At 34.6% G+C, this 24,690-nt stretch overlaps 1 protein-coding gene across 1 annotated transcript; it reads left to right on the top strand.

The window, feature by feature from the left end:
• Window positions 1-970: 970 nt before the first annotated feature.
• On the top strand, window positions 971-23,485 carry LOC133199983 (proteoglycan 4-like). The gene is made up of 5 exons (XM_061335760.1): window positions 971-1,052; window positions 4,930-5,060; window positions 5,411-6,044; window positions 6,240-6,266; window positions 23,376-23,485. Exons 1-5 carry the CDS (start codon window positions 971-973, stop codon window positions 23,483-23,485), a joined length of 984 nt encoding a protein of 327 aa, XP_061191744.1.
• The last annotated feature ends 1,205 nt before the right edge of the window (window positions 23,486-24,690 follow it).

Consider the following 24,690-nt stretch of genomic DNA (forward strand, 5'->3'; position numbering starts at 1 on the left):
CTGCTCGTCAGAGTTTACAGAGACAGACAAGCATCTGCTTGAATGAGATTAGTTTGAAACTGAAGAGTTGCAATCAACTAATTAAATTATTCGCAATCGACTAATCAAATTATTCACAATATACAGCCACTGTGAATAATGTTGATTCATTTTAAATGTATTCATTTTCAGCTGGGCTCATTGCTCATAAAGCAATTAATAGCCGGTTTATGTTACGGTGTTCAACCGGAAATGTTGCTTCCTCACCGCCAAATCAAAAACAAGTAAGAATATAGTACGTATGTTCAACCACCTTTGAGGCAATACAAACACTAAATTAAACAAATTTAACTTGATTAACTAAGAATTTCTCTAAACAAAACAAAACCAAAAAAAAACATTAATGGTAATATACTATCTCCATTCTTTGATAAATTATTTTTTTGAAATATGCGAAAGGTTTTTCACCAGTCTCCCTATCTGTGCCACATTCTATAAATAAAGGTTGTGTTACCAGGCTAACACTAACTCGGGGATCAGATGTACACCTTGATGCAAAACTCCCCGCTGAGGACTCATCTGTACATAAACCATTGGCCTTGCTGCATCAATATCTATATACTTATGTAAGTGGTATAAGACCCGAAACAATAAAAACTAGAAATATGTCCATAAGACATGAATGCCCCGCCGAGGGTATATTAGTTATGCAACATTTTAACACAAATTGAGAAAAATGAGGTCAAGGTCAAAGGAAAGGTCAAGGTGAAAAAATAATAATGTAGTTGAATAGCTTACATCAGTATGTGGCAGCATATGAAGCTTGACACTAATTTAAGAAAAGTAAGGTCAAGGGCAAAGGAAAGGTCAAGGTCAAAAATTGTTGATGCAGTTGAAAAGGTACGGCCTTTGGGTATGGTATAAAACCCGGGATGAAATCCACATACACCCTTGATTGAACCCAGATAATATTAGTTATCAAGATCCAATCATGGGTATATGGGGATTTATCCTGGGCTTTATTCCAGACACCCTGAGGCTGAGGCCGAAGGGTGTATGGAATACAACCTGGGGTAAATCCCCGTACACCCCTGATTGGACCTGTATACTTTGGCCTCAGGGTGTCTAGAATAAAACCCGGGGTAAATTCCCATACACCCTTGATTGGACTGGATAGAGAATTTATTTCCTATGTACCCAAATAGATTTTCTGTAAACAAGTCCAATCAACTGTGTTTCAAGATATCGATAAGATTTACTACGTCCTACACTCCATCACAACGTCATGTTATTTGCTTTTCATCATAGAGAAACTATGCATTGTAACGTCAAATTTTTACCCCCGGCTCAAGTGGGGTGTATACGGAAATTTACATCCGACTTTGTAACCAATCAAAGCTCGTGTTACAAGCTACATAGGAAATAACTAATATTACAGGTCTTAATTTATTAGTGTCAAAGTAAAGAATTCTGATTATTATCATTGTTTATAAATTGTTTTATATATGTAAGAACATAAACTGGAAAAAAAAAATTATAACAAAATTTCTAACAAGTCCTGTCTGTTTGATTAACCTGTTACTTGGTGAGAAAAATTTCGGACTAACCTGAGTTTCTAAAATTTATCCAACTGCCATCCCTAAAATTTATTTTAAACTTTCATATAAAACATTTCGAATTTTTTGCTGTTTATAAACACTGATCATGAAATATACCTGAGAAATTTAATTATGCTGCATGACTTTTTACATGTGTTACAGAATATCAAATTCTGACAGTTCATATTTAAAGTATTTAAAGTTTTTTGGCTAGTGTATTGTTGAACCTATGCCTTTTTGTTTTCAAGAATAAAGTAGCAAAGTTATTAGAGTATTTTCTCATTTTGTTCTAGAGTTGTGAAATTATGAGCTGATCCTTAATATGCAAGCTAGGTTCGACACTTACATTAGTCCGTTAGTTTCAGGCTAATACATTTTCATTCCGACTAATAAAACCTGTGGCTATAATAAGTCCGAATGGACATAACCCTTTATACTTTCAGTTCATATGGGTTTAAATCAACTGAGTGACAAAGATACAGATCCTATGGATAAAACCATATGAAACAAGGTCTCTTGTTTCAGTATGCGCTGGCATAGGTGCTAGGAAGAGTGAAACCACGAGTGAAAGTTTCTCATCAGATTTAAATAAAACAAACAACTAAAAATAAATATGGACTACTAATGACTGCTTTGCGCAGTGGTAGGAGCGTCTGCTCTAGAGTCGCGGAGTAAGGAGTTGATCCTTACGTCGCGGGTTTGAATGCCACTGTTGGACATGGAGACATGTTCTTTGGATGAGACCAGATAAAACCGAGGTCCGTGTTGCAATAGGTGCTGGCACGAAAAAGATTCTTCACTGCTCAATGGCCCTGAGTGCAAAGGCCCTGAGTGCAAAGGACAAAACCTGCAGCTCTCCACCGGCAATCAGTGGTGTCTACATATGAGTGATAAATTCTTGAGAGGGACGTTAAACAACTAACAAACAAATAATCCACTGTAGTTACACATACAGTACTAGGGATGGGTATCGCCAAAAATTTCGTATCGTGATATATCACGATTTTTTCTCCTAAATATCACGATAATATCGTGGTATTTTTACACGGAATATTTTACTACAATTTCTAATGAATTTCTATAATTTTTCTTACAAACAGGCTGTGAACATAACTTCAGTTTTCTTCATTTTAATTTATATAATATAAATCATGTTTGGATGCCGTAGTTTAACTTTTTTCAACATTTTTTTTAGACTTCCTGTCATTTTTATTTAATAGTTCGAAGATATAAATGAATAATTTCTGGAATTTTTAATTATGTACCAAATACCGGTATTTTAGTCTCCGTATCACGATACGTATCACGCAATAAAAAATCACGATATACCGGTATACCGATAAAATCGCGCATCCCTATACAGTACCATAATAATTATCATGATTATGTCATTCGATGTTTACTAGCTGGTATAACTGACTTCACACAGAATTTCAAACTATTTAATCTCTGCCAAATAGTTACGACATCATCGAGTATAGCTATATTTAGAGTACTCACTGCCATGACTATGAAATTTACACAGCCCATGAAAACTATATGCATTAACAAACTTACAAGTTTTTTGTTTTGTTTTTTTTTTCATTTGGGTCTGCCATGTACTACCCAACATACAGTACGTTGCATTGAGCTCAAAATAAATTTCATAACCACACTCCACAAAGAAAACAAAGTTTGATATACTAATTAACATACACTATTTTATTCTTAATCTTATCACTGCAGCTGAACTGTACCATCTGCTTTTTACAACTTAAAATAAATTATTTCAAATTCTTTGTGAAATAAGATCTAATAAAGTATTTATAAGAATTACAAGCTATTGTAGTAAAAGTTTGGTAATGTCATCAAAGTGTTTAATTACAGTTTGAGTCTGTACTATAGATAACATCAGCTGATCAGTGTATATATCATGTGCGTGCTGGCATTTATCAATCTGTGTATATTCCAAATAATTTAATTATGTAAAAAAAAAAAATCTTACCTTAATTCTTTTGAATCGTTCATACTTCACAGGAATGACATAGACACAACAACACATCACTGATAACTCTTCTCTTTTCTTACTCGTTACACAAATACTCTGCCGTCGGCATTTCCTCGCAATCAGAATAAATCCTTCTTTACACTAATGCTCCATATACATAATCAGAAATGTTAATCTGCACATAAGCCTAGCAGCGGATTGAATAATGCACATCTACATACGCAATCAATGTCAAACATACAGTGCGAATTTTTGGTTCGTTGACACATGCCGCCATGCCGGTCTCCTACCCACAATGCCGTTGAATGTTTACATCCAGTGCGATCGAACCAAAACATTTTACGATATTGTAACACTAACATATGAATTGGAATCTAGATGTGTTTAAAGTGACAAATATATAGGCTACACATTTAACCAGTATAATAGAAAGCCGTCATATAGTAATAATTGTATACATTTAGGTCCTGACAAGGCATGTACGCGTTGATCTATTTTTAGCTTGTAGACAACTTGTTCTTATAATTACATGAAATTCATTTCGTAAAATAGCTTTAAATAAAGCATGATTTTCTTTTCTTTTTATGGCAAATAAAAAGATTTAGTATGCTAGATAGTATAAAATAGAAATTTTGCAGGAAATGTCAACATTTTTAGCTATTTGAAAAAAGACATTTATGACGTACTGGCCTCTAAATATAGGGGCCAGCCCTTTTTTCTTGATCTTATCTGGAAGCTCTTGTAATTACACACAACCTTTGTTCTACATGTCTTACCAAATTTTTCTGTTTAAAAGTTATTACACAACAAGCAGCAAAATTTCATGGAAAAAAAAACTAAAATTTGCCGTCACATAGCTTCCGAACCTTAAAAAATTAGCCAATAATTTTAACGTTCTGCATATCTACAATGTATTAGCTACAAATTCTCCAACTTTCATGCAAATATTGTATGTCGTTTCTGAGATTTCTGCTGGACACAAGACATCCCAAATATCAATTAAAGGGCAATAACTCATAAATGGAGGCAAATATCAAAACATTGAAAAAAAAAAAACATTTTTAGGATTTAATACAATGTATCTATCCTGAAAGTTTCATAAGAATCCGACAAAAGGTCTCTGAGAAATCTGTCAAAAATCGGCGGGAAAAAAAATAATAATAAGAAACAGTAGAATAACAGTAGGGTCTTCCGAAAGGAAGCTTCGGAAGACCCAAATAATAGGGAAAAAGAAACCGAACGAAAACAATAAGGTCTTCCGTTGGAGACGGAAAACTTTAATAATAATAAGAAACCGAGTAAAAACAATATGTTCCCAAACTTCGTTTGGGGAACATAATTAGTAAACATTTGATTTTTTTTTAGGTCCTAAGGTTAGCAAACCTGTTACAACTACAAGACCATCCACTAGTCTGAGGCCCGGTGAAAACACTACTCGGAAGCCCGTTACAACCACTAGTCTTCGACCTGTTGACTCGCTCCGTGATAGGGAGGTCGTGAGTTCGAATCTCGGCCGCGACAGACCTAAGTCGATAAAAAATAGGTAGCAACTGTTCCTTCGCCATGCGCTCGGCACTTTGGAGTGAAAGTTGCGGGTCTTTCGGATGAGGCCTTAAAAACCGAGGCCCTGTGTCACGGCAGGCGTTGGCACGATAAAGATCCCTCACTGCTCAATGGCCCTGAGTGCCGAGTAAAGGTCAAATTTTGAAGCCCTTCACCGGTATATGGTGACGTCTCTATATGAGTGAAAAATTCTCGAATGGGACGTAAAACAATATACAATCAATCAATCAATCGACCTGTTGAAACCAGTACAAGGAAACCCGTTATAACCACTACTCGGAAGCCCGTTACTTCCACTCGTCTGAGGCCTGTTGAAACCACTACTCGGAAGCCCGTGACCACCACTAGTCTGAGGCCTGTTGAAACCACTACTTGGAAGCCCATTACTTCCACTAGTCTGAGGCCTGTTGAAACCACTACTCGGAAGCCCGTTAACACCACTAGTCTAAGGCTTGTTGAAACCACTACTCGGAAGCCCGTGACCACCACTAGTCTGAGGCCTGTTGAAACCACTACTCGGAAGCAGGTTAACACCACTAGTCTAAGGCCTGTTGAAACCACTACTCGAAAGCCCATCACTTCCACTGGTCTGGGGCCTGTTAAAACCACTACTCGGAAGCCCATCACTTCCACTAGTCTGAGGCCTGTTGAAACCACTACTCGAAAGCCCATTACTTCCACTAGTCTGAAGCCTCTTGAAACCACTACTCGAAAGCCCGTTACCCCCACTAGTCTGAGGCCTCTTGAAACCACCACTCGGAAGCCCATTACTTTCACTAGTCTGAGGCCTCTTGAAACCACTACTGAGAAGCGTGTTGTAACCACTACTCGGAAGTCTGTTGTAGCCACTACTCGGAAACCCATTACAACCACTAGTCAGAAGTTCCTAACAAGAAAACCTACAAGGCTGGTAACTGGTAAGTTGTTAGTTGTATCATAATTCAAACTACTGCTAACTTTACATAATGATTGTCAAATTGTCTTAACCTTGAACAAGTGTTTAATTTTTTTTCTGGAGTTATGTCAACATATAAATATAATTTGATAAAAAAAAAAACATATGAATAATAAAATATGTAAAAGTAACATGTTTAATGTTTATTTTTTTTTAGATGAAGAGGATGAGGATCTAGTTGAGGGTACATCATTAATGGTCATGTGACACAAAAACGGGTCATAAGCTAATTTTAATGTTTTCTCATCAACCAATCAGATTATTTCATTCTAATTGGTGGTATAATAAATTGAAATATATGCCCCTTACAACGATATTCTGCAACAAGTCTTGAATTTCTGCAACATAAAGAAATTTACTGGTATTTGTTAAATTCTAAATCTAGTACTTTACTTTTAGCAAGAAAAAATGGCCATGACAATATCAACTTCCAAAAATAAATATTACAAAAGGAATAACAACGAAGCTTGACAACAAAGAAGACTTAACTACTGGAGAGAGGAAGGTCTTGCTAGAGAGAATATACAATGGCGTAGGAAAATATAAAGGGAGAAATAAAATATTTAAAAAAAAAAGATCTTTTGTTTTGAGTATCATCTACATTGCAGAATACTCAGACTATACTTTTAGAAAAATATGAAACGTGTGTCTTTAAGGACGGAAAAAATGGCAGATTAGGTTTTAATTGTCTTCTAAAGATGACCTCATTTCATCCTAGAAATTGCAGCAGCAAAGAAGCTCTTTGGTTCAATGATAACATTTAAATAAATAATGAGACAGCGTTCTGGAAAAAATAAAATAAAAGAGGTATCTCATTGATTGGAGATATCTATGTGATAATTATGATTTTTTTAAGCCTTGAAGAATTAAGTAATCTGGTATGACTTGAATATACCTTTTTTTGATTACTTTTGTTTAAAGAAAATGCAATTCCATATTATTGGCGAAAATATATAAGACAAAACAAAAAAGTTTCTTTTAATAGAGATTCTTTGACCATACGTTTCAATAATAAGAGAAGTCCTTTCTCAAAAATATCTTAAAAAGACTTTTACTGGATTACAGTGGAAAGTTTAAATGAAGTAACAACATCTGTACAAAAATGGGAGGAAATATTTAACACAAATTTCTCACAAACAGACTTGGAAAAAAATTTCATACTACCTTTTGTATGTTCTAATGAAACGTCACTACAGTCTTTTCAGTATAAGCTAACCCATAGAATTTTATCTCATAATAAACTACTGTTTCAATTGCAAATTACCCCCCCCCCCCCAATGTTTTTATGTAAAAAAGAAGATACTTTAGAACACAAGTTTTATTACTGTTCTTGTGTCGCTACATTTTGGAACCACTTTCTAACTTGGCGAAATGTCCTACACATTTTCTACATAGACTAGCTATCTAGTCAAAATGTTATATTAAGTCTATATGAGAGAAAATGAGAGAGTTTGAATTACTGTATTTTGCTTTCTAAGATTTATATTCATTCAGTGTCTATAGCTCATTTGAATGTCCTTAAAAAAGAATCAAGTTTCCATGCCTTTTTATACCGTCTGAATAGTAATTTAGATATTTTTAATGAAACTTGGCAACCAATATTAGATGCATTATAATTATTACCTCAAAACTAATGGTATTTTTTTACTATGTATTAATTTAAATCAAATGTCTGAATTTCACTCGAGGCTTACCTTCAAAGTTTTCTTCTACAGGGAAAACTTTAAAGTATTTCGCATCGGTATTAAAGGACGGTATCCCGATTTCCTTTAGCACGTTTCAGGCAGAAAACAACCTGAAACTAAAGAGAGGAAAATTCCTCAAAGTGTTCAAAGCACAGGTATCGTCGCGCTTTGGAGTAGAAACAAAGAATGACTCCATAGAAAGAAGTCTTTCTTTATATATACTTATGACATATAAATGGTTACTTTTGTCTTTATTAGTGAAGAAACAGATATATAGTCCAGAGAGTGGGGGAGGATCGGAAGTTTTATTTTCCATAAGGACAGTCAATTTGTTGTGAAGGATGTGAACCTGATTCTGAAATCTAAGATTCTCTACAGCATATGAAGAAATATGTTTTAATCAACTTCATTCCACTTGGAATAACGTAAGGTGTATCATATTTTTATTGGTTTTAATAGTTAGAAAAAGTAAAATATTTTTTATTCACATTTTTCTACTGTTGAAAACGAAAGCCAGTGAAAAAAAACTTGGTTTTGGATGCAATTACATTCGTCTTTTTTATTTAAAAGAGATCCAAGGGCTTTAAGGAATCACCTGTGTATATTATAACACTGTAAAGGACCAGTAGATTGAATAATTAAAAAACAAAACAAAATAAACTGAATATGTTGTAAAAAAAAAAAAAAAAAGAAATAGGATGATCAAGAATAAGTAACCTAACTAATAAATAGTTTTTGATTTACCTAACACCAGAATCAAAAGGTCAAAGTTGTTGGTATCCAAAGAAAGGTATTGTCACAAGGAGGACACATGCGAAATATGAAAGACCTAGCACAAATTATTCAAAAGTTATGGCCAAGGTTTAATTTTTTTTCAAGAGTAGGTCAAACTCCCAGGTCAAGGACAAAGATGTTGGTAATCAAAGGAAGGTCTTTTCACAAGGAATACACATGTGAAGTTTGAAAGCCTAAGCTCCAACTATTCAAAAGCTATGGCCAAGGTTAAAGTCTCATAAAATTTTGCAAACGTGGGTCAAACTCCAAGGTCAAGGTCAAATATGATGGTACCCAAAGAAAGGTCTTGTCACAAGGAATACACATGTGAAATATGAACGCCATATATATATATATATATATATATATATATATATATCAGCATAGAATAACTGTTACAAATTTCCCATGAAGGCATGTTAAAAGACTGAAATTTTACTGAATAGTGAGCACGGTTCGTTGTTAATACGATAAGAATATCTATTTAATGAAATATTTTACTAGGTTTAAATATTTTATTAAATATGTGTAGATCATGGAAACATCATGTAAACTAACTGCTTGGGAGGAGGCAGCAAAGGAGAATATTATTTAACCTCCTTTTCTTACGATGTCCGAGGCAACCTCGGTGGGGCTGAGTGAAAAGCCATCTCTCGGACCAGTAATGATTGAGCATGTATTATTTTATGGATATTCTTACACATGTTCAGTATTTGTTCACTAAAAAATCCAATCATCCAAAAATATAATACTTGAATATTAAATATCACATAAAAATACTAAAAAATTATTATATGAATTGTAATTTGAAATAAACAAACAAATCAATACTAGGTTGGGTGTAGTTTAACAAAGCATTGTTTAAGATAATGGGATGAATTTCTTTTAAAAGTATCATTACTCAATGAAATTTGATAAAATGCAATGATTTTTTCACTTTGTGACACTACTGAGTCAGAATTTGATTCTTTTGAAGATCTATCTTGGGAGAGAATCTTGAGGAAAATATATTTACTTCCGACATGGCGAGGGTTGAGTCAACCACTGGGGTTCAGACAAGGAAGACGAAGAGGAGGGGAGGATGTTATCGTGGTGGACTACTGAGACATAAAAATAAAAACATGAAGATTGTATTTTAAAATTTATACAAATTTAGATCAGCTGGTCATTCAGTATGTAAACTATCTGGGGATTGTTTGATGATATGTGGTGGAATGCATATACAATATTTTGTTGTTACAAGTAAGCGAATGGTACCAAGTCCAAGAGATTTTGAAAATGAATGTAGAATTAGAAGGTTTTTATCCAATTGACAAATATAGCACAACAAATTAAGATCATTTCTGTTTATATTGTCTTGTTTCTATTCATTTTCATGAATTTGAAGTCATCTCGTTTACTTTGACGTCATATTGTATCATTATTAATTTAGTCCGAGTGTTTCCTTAACACTTCACCTGCGATGGTAAATGTTGCTGAAGTCTGAACAAAACTGATATATGTTTTACGGTCTTCCAGACATCCCCATATGAGATTTAGCAATCTGTTCTCAACTCTTACCCGCCGGAAGCAACAGTTGAGGTAATCCTCCAATCACCTGCAGAATGGATAGTTTCAGTGAGAGATATTATGAGAAAAGTAAGTAATTTATTTTTTTATATATTCTGTTCCATTTTTAAAATAAATGCAGTTTGAATTTTTATCAAAGTCTGTTTCAAGTTAATGGTCTTGAGATCTGCTTTTGAAGGAGGCCTTATAGGAGTACACAGCTCTGGTACGATGGAGGGAAAAAATGAGCTTAGAGTCTCTTACTGCAGTGGCTTGGTAGCTTGAGTTTTCGGCAAATTATGCAATGAAAACAACATTAAATCTCAAACGTGCCTGACAAAAAAAAATATATCTATGGACTTTACTTAGAGCAAGCCACCAACCCAGTGTCTAAATCCCACTTTTAAAAAGTAATTGAAACTGAATTTGCTATTCCTAAAAATGCCAACTGTATTTAATTCTGATTTAAATTGCAATGATGTTATAAATTTTATATATATTATACATCAGACAGAATTGCTTTCAATTTTGATATCTGGATCGTAGTAGCGAATTCGTTTCTCAAAGTGCGACAAATGCACATTAATATAAGAAAATCTGTCAACATGCAGGGACAAGCATCAAAGGGAGACATCAATGAAAATGAGGGAAAAGCAAAGTAATAATTTTTTATTTGAAAAATGAACCTTTTCCTTTAAAACAGAACAACTTGTTGAGAAGCAAAAAAAAAAACAAAACGTATAAATGTGGAACAAATAAAAAAAAAGTTTACGAATTAGAGGGGGGAAATTTGAAGACAAATGGTGAGATTCAAAACAAAATAAATATAACTGTAATTCATCAAATTCGAAATTCATTAATTAAATTCGTTACAGCCTTCCTTTCCACATCAGAACTTTTTTGCCTATCACTACCTATCCTATCCTTATTTTTTTCAGGGGACGCCGTTCTCTCAATCACATGTCAATGCAGTATGGGAGCGGTGTCCCTTCCCAAGGCCACACTCTTCACCAAACCGGACACCATCTCCCATAGACCCCACCACGTCGTCCACCACCACCACCATGGTTTTTTTCCCCCCAGAATTGTATGTACAAGAAGGGCACCGCAAAGCGGAGCATCCTCTCGCAAAGACCATATCTATGAATGAAGGTAGCATTCACTTTCGTTTTGCACAAACTAACTCAGTCACACACAAACACAAACTATTTTCCCTACAACTCCTTTGCGAGGAGATAATTACACAAGTTGATGAAAATGATGAAAAGGTGTTTCTCACTTTATATATAGTTATTTTGATAAAATACATATTGATAAAAAGCTTTTTCAAACATGTTCAAATCGATAAATTGCATGGAAAAATTATATATAAGAGTTACTATGTTTTTCAATTTATATCTTCTTTTGTCATATTTCAGCTGAGGCTGCTCTATCAAGACTATTTCGAGGTATTTTACATGTACGTTATTATTATTAAGTTAAATTTAGCATGAATTTGGTAATTAATTATTATGCAGGCAGTAAAAACTGGCTATAGTCCTAAACTTTTCCAAACCCCCTCCACCCACCTTCAGTGGATATACCTCTGGTTGATTTTTACTTGATAAACCCTATAGCCTCAATGTATGGTGGAATCATTGGGTGGAATCATGGAATGAATTTAAATACATGGATTTCTTTTTGTTGTTAGATATCTGATGGAATATGAAATATATGGAGATAACGAACAGTATTCAAGCTCAATAATCCATTAAACAATATAATATAGGAGCAGAGCAAACACGGATCTTCAAAACATCAGAGGTGGGATCAGGTGCCATGGAGGAGTGAGCATCCCCTGCCGACCGGTCGCACCCGCCGTGTGCTCCTTGTCATGATCGGGAAATAACGGAAAAATCCCTCTACAATTCCGTGTGTAAATAATAGCCTAACAATTAGTATGAAAAAACGTCAGTCAGCATTTGACTCAAAGATAAATTGTATTTGCTGACAAGGTCATTGTATCGACCACAGAAATTATGACTTTAAACGAACGATGTTTGATGAACAATGATGATTCCGTAACCTTTTCTGGGTTTTCTCCTTAAAAGTGTTTGGACACAGATTTGAAGTTAATATTTTCTCAAATTTTCTGTATAATTTCATGACTTTTATCTTGCTATAGCATTTCATACTAAAATATAACAAAAATCTTATTTCATCTCGAAGTTATTAAAACTTCGAACTCTGGATGCGTTGGATTGACACATCCTTGCGCTTTGACATATTTTGATTTTATTCTTAATACCTAAGAAAAGTGGCAATTTTGTTGTGTATCAATGAAAAATAATAAAACTATAACCCAGAAATTTCAGAGTAGAAATGTTCGAAAGCAAAACCCACTCACTGTATTATGTAAGTCCGTGCTCAGTGGTGTGTGCAGAGTTTAACAATTGAACACACCCGGTGAATCATAAACATTAACAATAACAGAGCTCGTGCCCTGTTTACAAAAACAGTTTACGTTTCACGGATGTGTTCAATTTGTTAAACTCTATACACATCACAGAGCACGGACTGACAATACTAGTGATTTGGTTTTGCTTTCGAACATTTCTACTCTGATTTTTCTGGATTATAGATGTAATATTTTTCATTAATACATAAATAAATCGCTTCTTTTCTTAAATATTAAGGATAAAGTAAAAATTTGTGTAAGTGCAAAGCTGTGTTAATCAAACGCGTCCCGGAATTTGTAGTTCCAATAATTTCCAGATAAAATAAGTTTTTAATTATATTTTCTTGTGAAATGCTATTGCAATATATAAGTCATGATATTATACTGAAAATTTGAGAAAATATTAAGTTCATATCTGTGTCTAAGCACCTTTAATTGCAAAATTATGTATATACTGTAAGTAGTATGACCGACACAAGAAACAATGGGGATATTATGTAAGAGAACAATGGGGAAACAATAAAGGGGACAATAGGGATCCCCAATGACCTTGCCCTACTTATGGTCGAGTACCCTTGGACAATGGAGTAACCTTGACCTAGAAAGCGTAGAGTACAACCGAACAATGGCGTATAGAAAAAAGTGAACAAAGGAGAGTGGGGAAAACCCAGTGACGTCGATAAAGTGAACACTGGAGTTGTATCTAATGTCAACTGGGGAATTTCCATGGACGACTGTAAACAATAAGTCATTGTAATGGTAAATGAAAGGAGATAATGGGGCGTGAGGATTCAAGAGAAAAAAAAGCAGGAGACAAACACATTGAAATTCTTTGTTAACTCCTGACTGACTTTCCTGTTGTGAGCATGACCTGCTTATTCATTTCTCAATAAAAGGAGATGAGAAAAAGAAACAAGAGGCCCATGGGCCTTAATGGTCACCTGGGTATAATACAACAATATAGATTTTGTTTGTTTGTTTGTTGTTTAACGTCCCTCTCGAGAATTGTTCACTCATATGGAGACGCCACCACTTGCCGGTGGAGAGCTGCAAATTTTGTCTTATACTCGGCACTGACGGCCATGAAGCTGTGAGGGATCTTTTTCGTGCCAGCACCTACTGCGACACGGGACCTCGGTTTATACAGTCTCATCCGAAGGACCGGTCTCCACGTCCCACAGTGGGATTCGAACCCGCGACGTAAGGATCAACTCCTTACGCCGCGACTCTAGAGCAGACGCTCTAACCACTGCGCCACGCGGGCGACTTAGTCTTCTGTGAACAATGCTGATTCCACATTATGCGTGAAGCATTAGATATAGTAAATAAAAAAAGTGTGTTGTTGCATATATATCCTATTTATTTGGTGTTTCATTATTTTTAAGTATGGCCCCTTAGAATATATAAATGGTCCATATATTTTAAAAATGGCGCTGTAAAAATGTTGACATGACTAGACAGGTGAAGCCCCTGTCACTTTTACTTTAAAAGCCTTCCCAATCACTGCATTTACTTTTTTTTTTAATTTTCAGGACTTCTACAGATATGAAATTGATAGTTCTTAGTTGCATCAGCTCTGCTTATTTGAAATATATGTTAAGCAGGGTTCTCCACAAGGGGTTTTACCTTGGTTAAATTTATATGCGCCATGGTTAAAATCGGCGGCCGCCATGATTAAATTTTATTGCATTTCAGTATATTGACATTTAATTTTTAATGACCTGAGTAGTTTATTGTATTTATACTACGACTGTATGTGCTAAACAAACATGGTCGTTGATCGGCGAATGTTGTTGAGTCACGTATTGTCCGCCGTCACGAAATGTCCGCCTCTTCTTCAGAAAAATCGTCACGTTATGTCCGCCGTCATGAAATGTCCGCCTTTTTTCAAAAAAAACAAATCGTCACACTATGTCTGCTCCCACGAAACGTCCGTCTTTTGTCCGCAAAAATCGTCACACTATGTCCGCCCTTCCAGAACGTCCGTCCAAGATTGAAAATAACGTTATATTTTATTATTATCATTTCTGTGTGTCCCCCTAATATCCAGCCTTTTTCTTAATATGTCTTTTCGTGCAATAAAATATATGTTTCTTTAACCACACTTGTAATAATGTCTGCCTTCAGAAATATCACTACTGACCCTGATTTTTGAAGAAAAAAAATCCATAAACCAAGAAATAAAAAAAAAAAACAAAAAAAAAACTGCGGCCTTATTTTGGTTATACACGAATTCAATGAGTTCCACTTGTGTATTTTGCTTTTCAACTTATATTTTCTTAACAAAAATGTAATCAACAATCTACCATCAAGGACTTTTTAATTAATACATAATTGATTCTTTAATTCACCTCAAAATAGAGAAAAATATTGGTACTTGAAATTACTTACTTTTCTCGTTTAATGTAAAATAAATTAAATCTCAACTGTATGTGTAGAATGAATGTTGGATTAAATCCTGGCAACACTAAATCATGTCATTTTTTCTGAAAATCAAATTTTAATTAAGATATAAGATATCATTTCTAAATAAATACGGGTGGGTCACAAGATCAAATTATGGTAAATTTGATCTCATACTAACCTGTATTTATATCACGATAGATGTTTTAAAATGATACCTTATTACTTATATAAATTTACATTTGTGACTTATTATATTTTACATTTGCCTGATTATAATCTTTAACGTGTGAAATGTTTTTATTTTTCAAACTCAACAGCAAGTATATTGCTTTTCTGCGTCGGATGTTTAAACAAATAGGACATTGCTATGAAAAATCAAAACCTTTATATTTTGTTGGTTTTAAACCTGTTAAAGATAAGAAAGGAAAGTTTGATAGTGATAGGGACTTAAAAACAAGCGGTCAAAGTCCGGGCAAGCTTGTGTGACACTAGTCTGATATTTTTAGAGACGTCAGATCAAAATTTTTAGTCTTTCAGAATCTCGTTGAGATTACCTGAAGGGGTGTTGAGATTATCAAAAAAGGAAGCGTGTCCAACGCAATGCTGCAATATTATAACCCTGCATGTTAATTAAACTGGCTGTGACTTGTCGAACAATCTATCTCAACATGCTACATACATGTGCGGGGAAAGATGGCTTTTTTTCCTTTTTTTTTGCATTTTTTAGACAAAGCTAGTCAAAATTGGAGGAAGTAGCCCATTTGGTCTAGTACTCGTTGACCTAAGCATATTCTGAATCAGAATTTGCTAAATGAAAATATTCACATCATCCAGAACCAAACCGAAATAATTTGCTCACCGAGAGAAAACAAATCAACAACTGAACATACTGGCTTTTACCCAAAGTTATGCCATAAACTAATTCTGCACGGAATTTCTTTCAAAACTGAAAAAAAAATCTCACGATGTATGTACACGTGTGGTCCGTAGAACAAAATCATTTAGACAGTCAGAACTGATAGAATACATGTTTTATCTAGTACACGTGCTCCCACGTACTACATTGCTTTTAACACGTACATAACGAAATAAACGGCATAAAAAACAAAAAGAATAAAGACAACAGTATCAACTTTTAAATGTACATACCTGTAATTAATCCTCTAACCATTCCAATGACATAAACTATGCCTTCTTGTCCCGAGCACCTGTTTAAAAAAATCCAGACCATGCTCTCCGCGATCAAGCTTTCGACTGACGCCGATCACTAATTGGGCATGCGCGAAAAACAATAACGTGTTTCTCTTTCACCGAGAAAAACATGATGCATAATTAATAAATTCCCGAAAAAAAGTTTTTAATGCTAAGTATTTGATACATTGGAACAATTAAAACCATGCAAAAAGAGAATCATGCATTAGTTTAAAAATGTCAGTGAAAACCTATGTAACAGTGTGTATGCAGACTGCAGCGGAGTTCTCATTGTGACATCACAGTGCAACATTTTCGCGGATTTTTAGCTCCCAAAATTCTAATTGCTTCCTGAACACCCCTGCGTATCGTATAACGAAATGCTGAGGGGGAGTTGCGATACTTTTACGCCTCTGGAAACGAAACTGCTTTACTAGAACCTTTCAAATTTCTAGGCAAGAAGATGTTGATTCGTTAATTTTGCGCTTGCGAACTTTAGATATTTTACAAACAGCCCTTCAAGCGCGACCTGATTCAAAATAGTCTATCTACGTTGTAACCAATGTCAGATGGGTGGTTACGAGAACAAATTACGTTTTAAGCGCCGGTCGGACACTTCCGGACTATATTAAGAAAACGATATGTATCGTAGCATTAAATACCAATAGCCACGAAGGGAGTTTGATCGAGGATAACTTATGCGCGTTTCGATGATTGGCTTATCATAAAAACGCAACGGGAAAAGGGTTAGAGCGACCGACATTGGGGTATTTTAGGGAATTTGTAGGGGAAGCAGTTTCGAAGAAAATCAAATTCAAAGGGTTATGTCTAAATGATATACCAAAATTTGAAAGCACATTTGACATCAACGTCAACATATTTCAGTTGTTCGAGGACGACAGTTGAGTTTATTACTGATTTGAAAGTCTACTGTAAAAAATACGAATGTAGAAACCTAAAGGATATTTTTCCAACGCATGCCAAAGTTGCACGTCATGAGAAAACTTGCAAAGAAGCTATCAGATTCGTCTATCCGGGGGGATATAACGCGCGAACTACACACATTTTTGAAGAGCTTGAATATTTGAATTAGAAAGTAGATGAAGACCTTCGCTTCTATCCTTTTCTTTTATCAAGTACGAAAGAAGAGAAGTAAATATACCAAATGCCAAAGACATATATGTCTATTGTAGAAAATCATTGTCGTTGATGAAAGGTAAAGATGCTGTCATAAACTCAGAACTTTTTAAAACGTGTCAGACATCAAGAGAAATAGATCAAGAAATCCTCGGGAAGCATTACCTGGAACGAGAAAGGTCCATTGTGTTAAAGGTATCCAGTGTGTATAACTTGCAGCCAGAAATCTTTCATATTTTTAGCTTAAACTGCGTTATAGTGGTTCTGGAAAGTATATCAACCGGGAAATAATCACACAACCTTTCAAGAACCATGTTATAGAGAGTAAAAGAGTCTAAAAAAGTCAAGACACAACATCTGAGCTGATTCCTAAATCTACAAACAAAAACGAGATTTTTCACGAGGTCTGAGATTTTTGTTTGACATTGATTTTGAATTATTCAATCCTTTTTCTTTTACTAAGACATAATGGGCCCAATCGGTGCCCATCGGAAGCAAAGGAAGCGGAGGCAGACCGAAATGGAATCATAACATATTTCTCATTGCCTCTCACTCCTTCACCAACTGGAGGAACAAGGTTCGTCAAAAGGTACAAAACTTTACTATGCAATTGAAATTATAACATATGAGAATCACAAAATATCTTCATGATTATGCTGTTTTACGAGTGACTGAACTAATATACTGTTCTAGATCTAAAGATTTTAACGATGATAAATGAAAATGCACATATGTCTATGGAGTATGACACATTACACATCCAAAATTTATAATTTGAACTGTAAATTATTTTCTTGATGGATTGATTAAATATTGCTTCTTTGATTGTAAATTATTTAAACCATGTTTCAATTGCCAAATTGAGGGAGCAGCCAATCATTAAATTAACTTTTCATCTCTCAGTCTATGTACCGTTCACGGTAGCTCAGTCGGTAGAGCGCTCGCTCCGTGATCGGGAGGTCGTGAGTTCGAATCTCGGCCGCGACAGACCTAAGTCGATAAAAAATAGGTAGCAACTGTTCCTTCGCCATGCGCTCGGCACTTTGGAGTGAAAGTTGCGGGTCTTTCGGATGAGACCTTAAAAACCGAGGCCCCGTGTCACGGCAGGCGTTGGCACGATAAAGATCCCTCACTGCTCAATGGCCCTGAGTGCCGAGTAAAGGTCAAAATTTGAAGCCCTTCACCGGTATATGGTGACGTCTCTATATGAGTGAAAAATTCTCGAATGGGACGTAAAATAATATACAATCAATCAATCTCAGTCTATGTAATGGTTTTTGGAATGCTGAAGCTCTTACATGTAGCACAATTTATAAGAAAAATACAAAAGAATTGATTATATATTAGCTTAAAAAAACTTCTTAAATTTCAGAGTCTAAATAATATGAAATATTTCATTGATATTTTTTCTGTTCATGTATACATGGGTGGAGCAAATGTCAATCAAAATTCTGCAGAGATACCTCTTTCAGACTTCTGGGTGTCACCATCAAACGCGGAGGAGAAGATCAACTTTAAGGTGACCGCAGCATCGGTAAGGATCGAAAAACAATTTTATTTATGAGGTCACTTGAGGCACCTTAGTGATGTTTTGTTATTTGTTTTAGTCCCTCATTACATAAGAAAGAGAATCATCAGTGATTCTTTAATATTTTTAAATTGAGGTCATTCGGGTTAGTCAGTTGACCCATTGCTATTTCTTTTCATCAGTTGTCTTGCATCGTCACTTGTATGTTAACTACTGAACCAAGATCAACGAATTTTGGCATAGTAAAAGTGCATTGTTTCTTAGATATCCTCTACTCTGGTCCTGTGATAGAGGAAACAATGTATATAGTTATAATGAGTAAGAATGCCTCTTCTGAAATTGTGAATTTCATGGCCCCTGGGTCAGGGGTTCTAGTGTAAGGGCAGGGCATTATCGACTATATAGATTGTATTCTACTGACAGAAATTATTCCTCTTTGCTTTTCATCTGTCATAATAAATCATTGTAATTAATGTGATTGAAAGGTTAGTTGAATAACAGAATTGTACAAGAATTTTCATAATATTTGATTCGAAAAGTACTTTGATAGCGTTCAATTTTTAGGTAGAGGTATAAATAATAGATTAATTAAAAAATAGGACAAAATACCTTATCTTTGTATATTAAATGTTCTTCAAATTTTAAGAAAGGCCACTTTGAGAGGGATTGAGATGGGTTTATTAACAGTCCTCAAGAATGATGTTTTGTTTAGTCTTCATTGGGATAGTAACAAATGAGGCCAAGTAAATACATCAACTCAAAGATTTGTTTCTGAGCTCTGGATTCATTATTTTGCTATAGTAATCTCTGATCATCCTATTTCTCTTTCTTTTTGGCAACCTAGCTTCATTTATCAGCTTATTTTGTTTTATTAATATATATACCGATATTCAATCTATAGATCCATTGGAGTGTTACATTATACTCAAGTGACCGCTAATGCCCTGTGATATCTTGTTCCAACTTTTTCTTTGTAATGAATAAGACACTGAAAGCTGGGGACCACAGTTCTTTGAATTTGCTTGTTACAATGAGTTCTTATTCCTTGAATATGTTGAACTTATTATTTAATTGTATAATAAGTAACAAAAATGATTAAGTCATATATTATTGTTCATTGCTTTACAGAGAACTTTTGCAGATGGACAAAAGTTGTTAAAAAAATCCATCTTCCACAGCCATAGACTTCTAGCGTGCGTTCAAAAAGAACATAGATGCAATGGTAGGTACGCAGGTGAGTTAAGGCTTGTAATTAACAGTTATTAACAGCTATTAACTAAGGCTAGGTATAGGCATTTATATGCAAATAAACTAATTAATGTCTAAGGAATATATCTATTATACAAAGAAAGTTAAAACATTGTCTAATACATACTTGGTACCCACGACATGAGATAGCCAGTACACATTATGACGTCATTGTTCTTTACTACACAAGATTATAATGGACATCATTAAAATGCTTCGGCGCAAGGGCATGCCCTATTTTAGTTAACTGAAATACGGTTGTATTTAGAAGCAAAATATTCCAAAGATTGCTGGTATTGCTGCACAAATATCAACAGCTCAGTTGTATACTTTCTATTTGTAAATTTTTAAGTTCAGGGTAAAAATGTACAGTCTGGTATAAGTTTCCTCAAATTCTGATCAATTGAGAAATGCTTAGTATTTGTGCAGCAGCTTTATTAATCTATAGAATATTCTTCTTAGCTTTATATACTTTTTATGTAAAATTAATTAGAGTAATCCCTTGCGCCGAAGCCGTTTTGTTGATGTGTTTTATTACCTCCAGTAGGTAACAAGGAGATCATAATATATAAAGTCATAATGTGTATTGGCTTTAACCCTTTCGACGCCAAAGCGACATAAAGGTCGTTTACTGTGTCAATGCCAAACAGACAAAAATGTCGTTTTTCAATAATTGTTTTAATTATTCTTTTATATATATAAACCTTACCCGTAATTAAACACAATAAACACAAACACAATAATATCCATATATTGACACAAGAATAGGTCTTTATTTTTACATAGGCTCTGGTCTAAATTTGACGTTATATTTCTTACGTTGACGTTAAATTATGACGTCAGGTTAAGAGTACGCTTGCACTGTATTTAAAGTATGGCGCACTGTCTGTTAGCATTTTTATGGTCCATTGTTGCCGGAAATTTCCCGGTGATACATACATTTTTTTCAGAGAGAGAGAGAAAGCTCTATAAGTGACTCTGTATTCTGAATAACACCTTATAAAATGTTTTAACTTTTTAAATTTTAATCCCAAGTTAATCATATTGATTTACTCGATTAGACAGGCTCAGGGACTAAAGCGTCGATTTCCAAATGAGTGTTGGGAGGGGGGGGGGGCATTTTGAGATAATTGACATGCAAAAAAATCTCCGAATAAAAAGGCAACCTCTAAAAGTTCAAACTGAAAAAGAGACCCCATCGTTGTTTGGATATTAATACTGGTAACATGGGATGTTTGAACCTACAAAGGAGGGGAATTTTTTTTATTCCGGAGGGGGGTCTTAGAAATAAACAGAAAGTTTTTGAGTTTGACAGCCCCCCTTTCCTTGTTTTTGTTTGTCATCCGTTTTTCAGTGAAGAAGAAATAAGATAAAATCTCTTGTCATCCTTGAAATAAATGTACAGTGTATTATGTATTTTGAAGGCCTGGACAGAAATAAATTTACCTCCCCCCTTTTAGAATCAAATGGCCTTCCCCTGATCTTATGAAAGAATATATCTATCTCTTCCATATCTATAACGTTTGTGTGTCTCTAAAAATATTGGATTGAAAATACTGATCTACATCATTTTCAAACTATTCGGGAATTGAAACTATTAGTCTTTTGGATCATACATTAATGCTTTGCCTAGGAAAACAGCTTAAGTGGATTAAAAATCAACTTCAAACTTCAATCCATTCTTTTCTCAGACGTCCGTGTCGAATTGTACCCGCCCATATCATTTTCGATCATCAAATATTTTGTCTGAAACAGATGGAAATGATGTAAGCTGTATATTTCAATTCGTGCCAGTTAATGGCCAGCGGTCTTAGGAATCTATTTTACATAAAGCAATTTCCCTAATGTTTTCATTTGAGAGTTTCGGCCCCTTTAAGAAATGATGTATGATTGTTGTGTCCAAGTGATAAGCGTCAAGAGCACAGGTTTAAAAAAAAAGACCGCTTCTTGATAAAACCTGATTTACTTGGGAAAACCAAAGAAATTGACTAATAGTTTCAATTTTCATGTATGGAGTAAACCTTCACAAATCATTATGAGCCTCTTTTTTATGTTTGTATTCCATACCTGAGAAACTGAACTATATGAACAATAAAAACTTATTTAAAAATATTTTATCAACGTATTCAAAAATATTAATTAAAAAAAAATCCGCTCGGAAGCAGAAAACAGATTTTTTTTTATTTATTTATGACTTTATGAACGGGGTAAACTTAAAAAAAAAACAAACAACCAAACAAAAAAAAAACAAAAAAAAACCAACCAACCAAACAAACAAACAAAAACAATCAAAAGCAAAAAAGAAAAACATTTTACACATCATGAATTCATCTGAATTAATTTCCCGTTAGCATTCATCGGTGATACAGAAAATGCTTAGGGTATTATCTTCTCTTAATAAAGTTAAAGGGGGGAAAGTAACGCGCTTGTGGGTGTGGGTTGTGGAGTGAATGCGTGCTTTTAACTGAAAGTAATAATTTTTTATATCGGGATTGATTTGCTCTTTGCGAGGGGATGACCCGCTTCACGCCCGTTGCCCTTGTTTGGGTTGGATTTCTTCTTTCTCTATGGGGCATGTGCGTATTTTTTTTTTTTTGGGGGGGGGGGTTCAAATGCTTTATATACTTTACTAATTGAGCTTAATTAAATATAAAAAGAATACCTTGTGTGGAACTGTATTATTTTTTCGACTGAATATAAACCGTTCCTATGTCTTAGATGTCTAGACCCACTCCCCCATGAACATGCATCTGGATGTGAAGAGTATGAAATTCTGTTACGGAGATCACACTTTGTAAGAACAGTACATCAAGACTAAGCTAAGAAAAATGTCTTGGATAATTTTCGACATAATCAATCTTTAGTGGTAATGGACTGGGGTTTTTTTTGCCCGTTAAAGACAGAGAATTGCAAAGTGATTTCTTTGGGAAAAAAGGTACAAGTTGGCATCTTTCATCACTCAATACTCGTGCTGCCTATCCAGCTCTTAATGTTAATACTTCCATTCTCATTTTAAAACACCCGGGAATCAAGGATGGTTTTCAGTATACAGTTAAAGTATATCATTGAGGAAGTCAGCAAGATTCTAGTTCCCCAAAAGCAAGTGTATTTCCCGAGGCGCAGCTGAGGGATCATCCTTTGTTTAGCTTACGTTATAAGTGTGAGCGCACTACTTGATAGCATTTTAGTTTTCAGTGGAGTCTGAATGGGATAGATAATTATATTGATTAACTTTCCATATATTCTGATATTATTTAAAGTCTTAGAATTTAAGATTTTAACTTTCAAGTTTTTAATACTTTTCAAATTCTTGTTTTACAATTTTGTCACGTTTATCAGATGGATTAACTGTTCCTGAGGAGGAAATGGAGTCCCTCTTTGAGGAGGAAACCATCCACACTGAGTGGCCATCTGATGAAGGCATTTGTCCCATCCAAAACTGCCCTTAGAAGGACCATGTGTTTAGCAAAATTGGATCCTACCGGGCGCATTATTTGAAAGATCATAAGGCTCAGGTCCCAGTATATCACTGCTTTTTCTCCTGATGTTCATTCTTTTCTTTTGAAATGAACATGCTCAGACGACACATGATGACCAAACATTCTGGATTACAAGTATGTTGCCTATCCAAAGTTATAGAAAATCCTCGTTTTGTTAATCCAGGAAAGATTCGTATGCCTGTGCCCACTATTCATCGGGAAGCGCGGGATTTTGCTGCCAAGGCTCGACGTCGTGCTGTAAAACCACTCTTTCGCCTCGAGACCTGGAATCCACGTGATCAGAAACCAGAGTTTTATTAACTTTATAAATGTAACATATCATGTTAGATTGTTCTGAAAACAAAAAATCATTTTACATTTTGTTTTCCAAGGGGGGAGGAGTGTAGTGGTTTTGGTTTTCATTTCTATAGTCCTGGTCTCGTAAATTAAATTTAAAGTATTTGCTGATATTTCAGTCTGATAATTCTATTTACCTTATGTTTTTAGTTGTTACTTACGTAAAAACTCCTTTATTATTTGTCTTTTATAAGTTAGGTCATGTGTTGACATTCCACATGTTTTACTTTTTAAACAGGAAGTGTCATCCATGTTGGCAGTCTTTCCGTAGTACTTTTGATAGCTGTGTTCTGATTGGTTAAGTTAGCTATATGATCTTTGATATTTATTGGCTTTTATTATTGGGCCTATGCTAGGGTATTTAAAGCCGTGTTCGAATAGTTTACTTCACTTGGGTTGGAGAACAGACCTAATAGTTAGTTCCTCTTTACAGTGCTAATACAACATCCTGCTTTAAATGCACTTATTTGTTTAGTACCCTTTGGTTGTGCTAATAAAATCATATGATTTAACAGCACTCTAGGTCTTGGCTAGCTTTAATTTCATGTTTTTCATCAGTTCTAGGTTTGTGTTAGGAAAAAGTTAGGATGTAGGTTTAATAGAGTAAATTTATTTTCCCCGTTTCAAGTCCAGCCTGGTCTAGGGATTTGTAGATAACAGGTATAATTTCTAGAACCACTATTCAGTGTTTTTAAGTGTTGTTATTTTCTTTATTTTGAATAAGTTCATTTTGATTTATCATATTTTTTAAATATTTATATTTATACAATATGTCTATTTTAAAAGAGCACATTGTCCTCTGACGGCTTTAAGAAACT

This window comes from Saccostrea echinata, unplaced genomic scaffold (assembly GCF_033153115.1).
Source record: "Saccostrea echinata isolate AGI-Se365-2 ecotype Australia unplaced genomic scaffold, CSIRO_AGI_Sech_v1 ptg000036l, whole genome shotgun sequence".
Taxonomy (NCBI): Eukaryota; Metazoa; Mollusca; class Bivalvia; order Ostreida; family Ostreidae; genus Saccostrea; species Saccostrea echinata.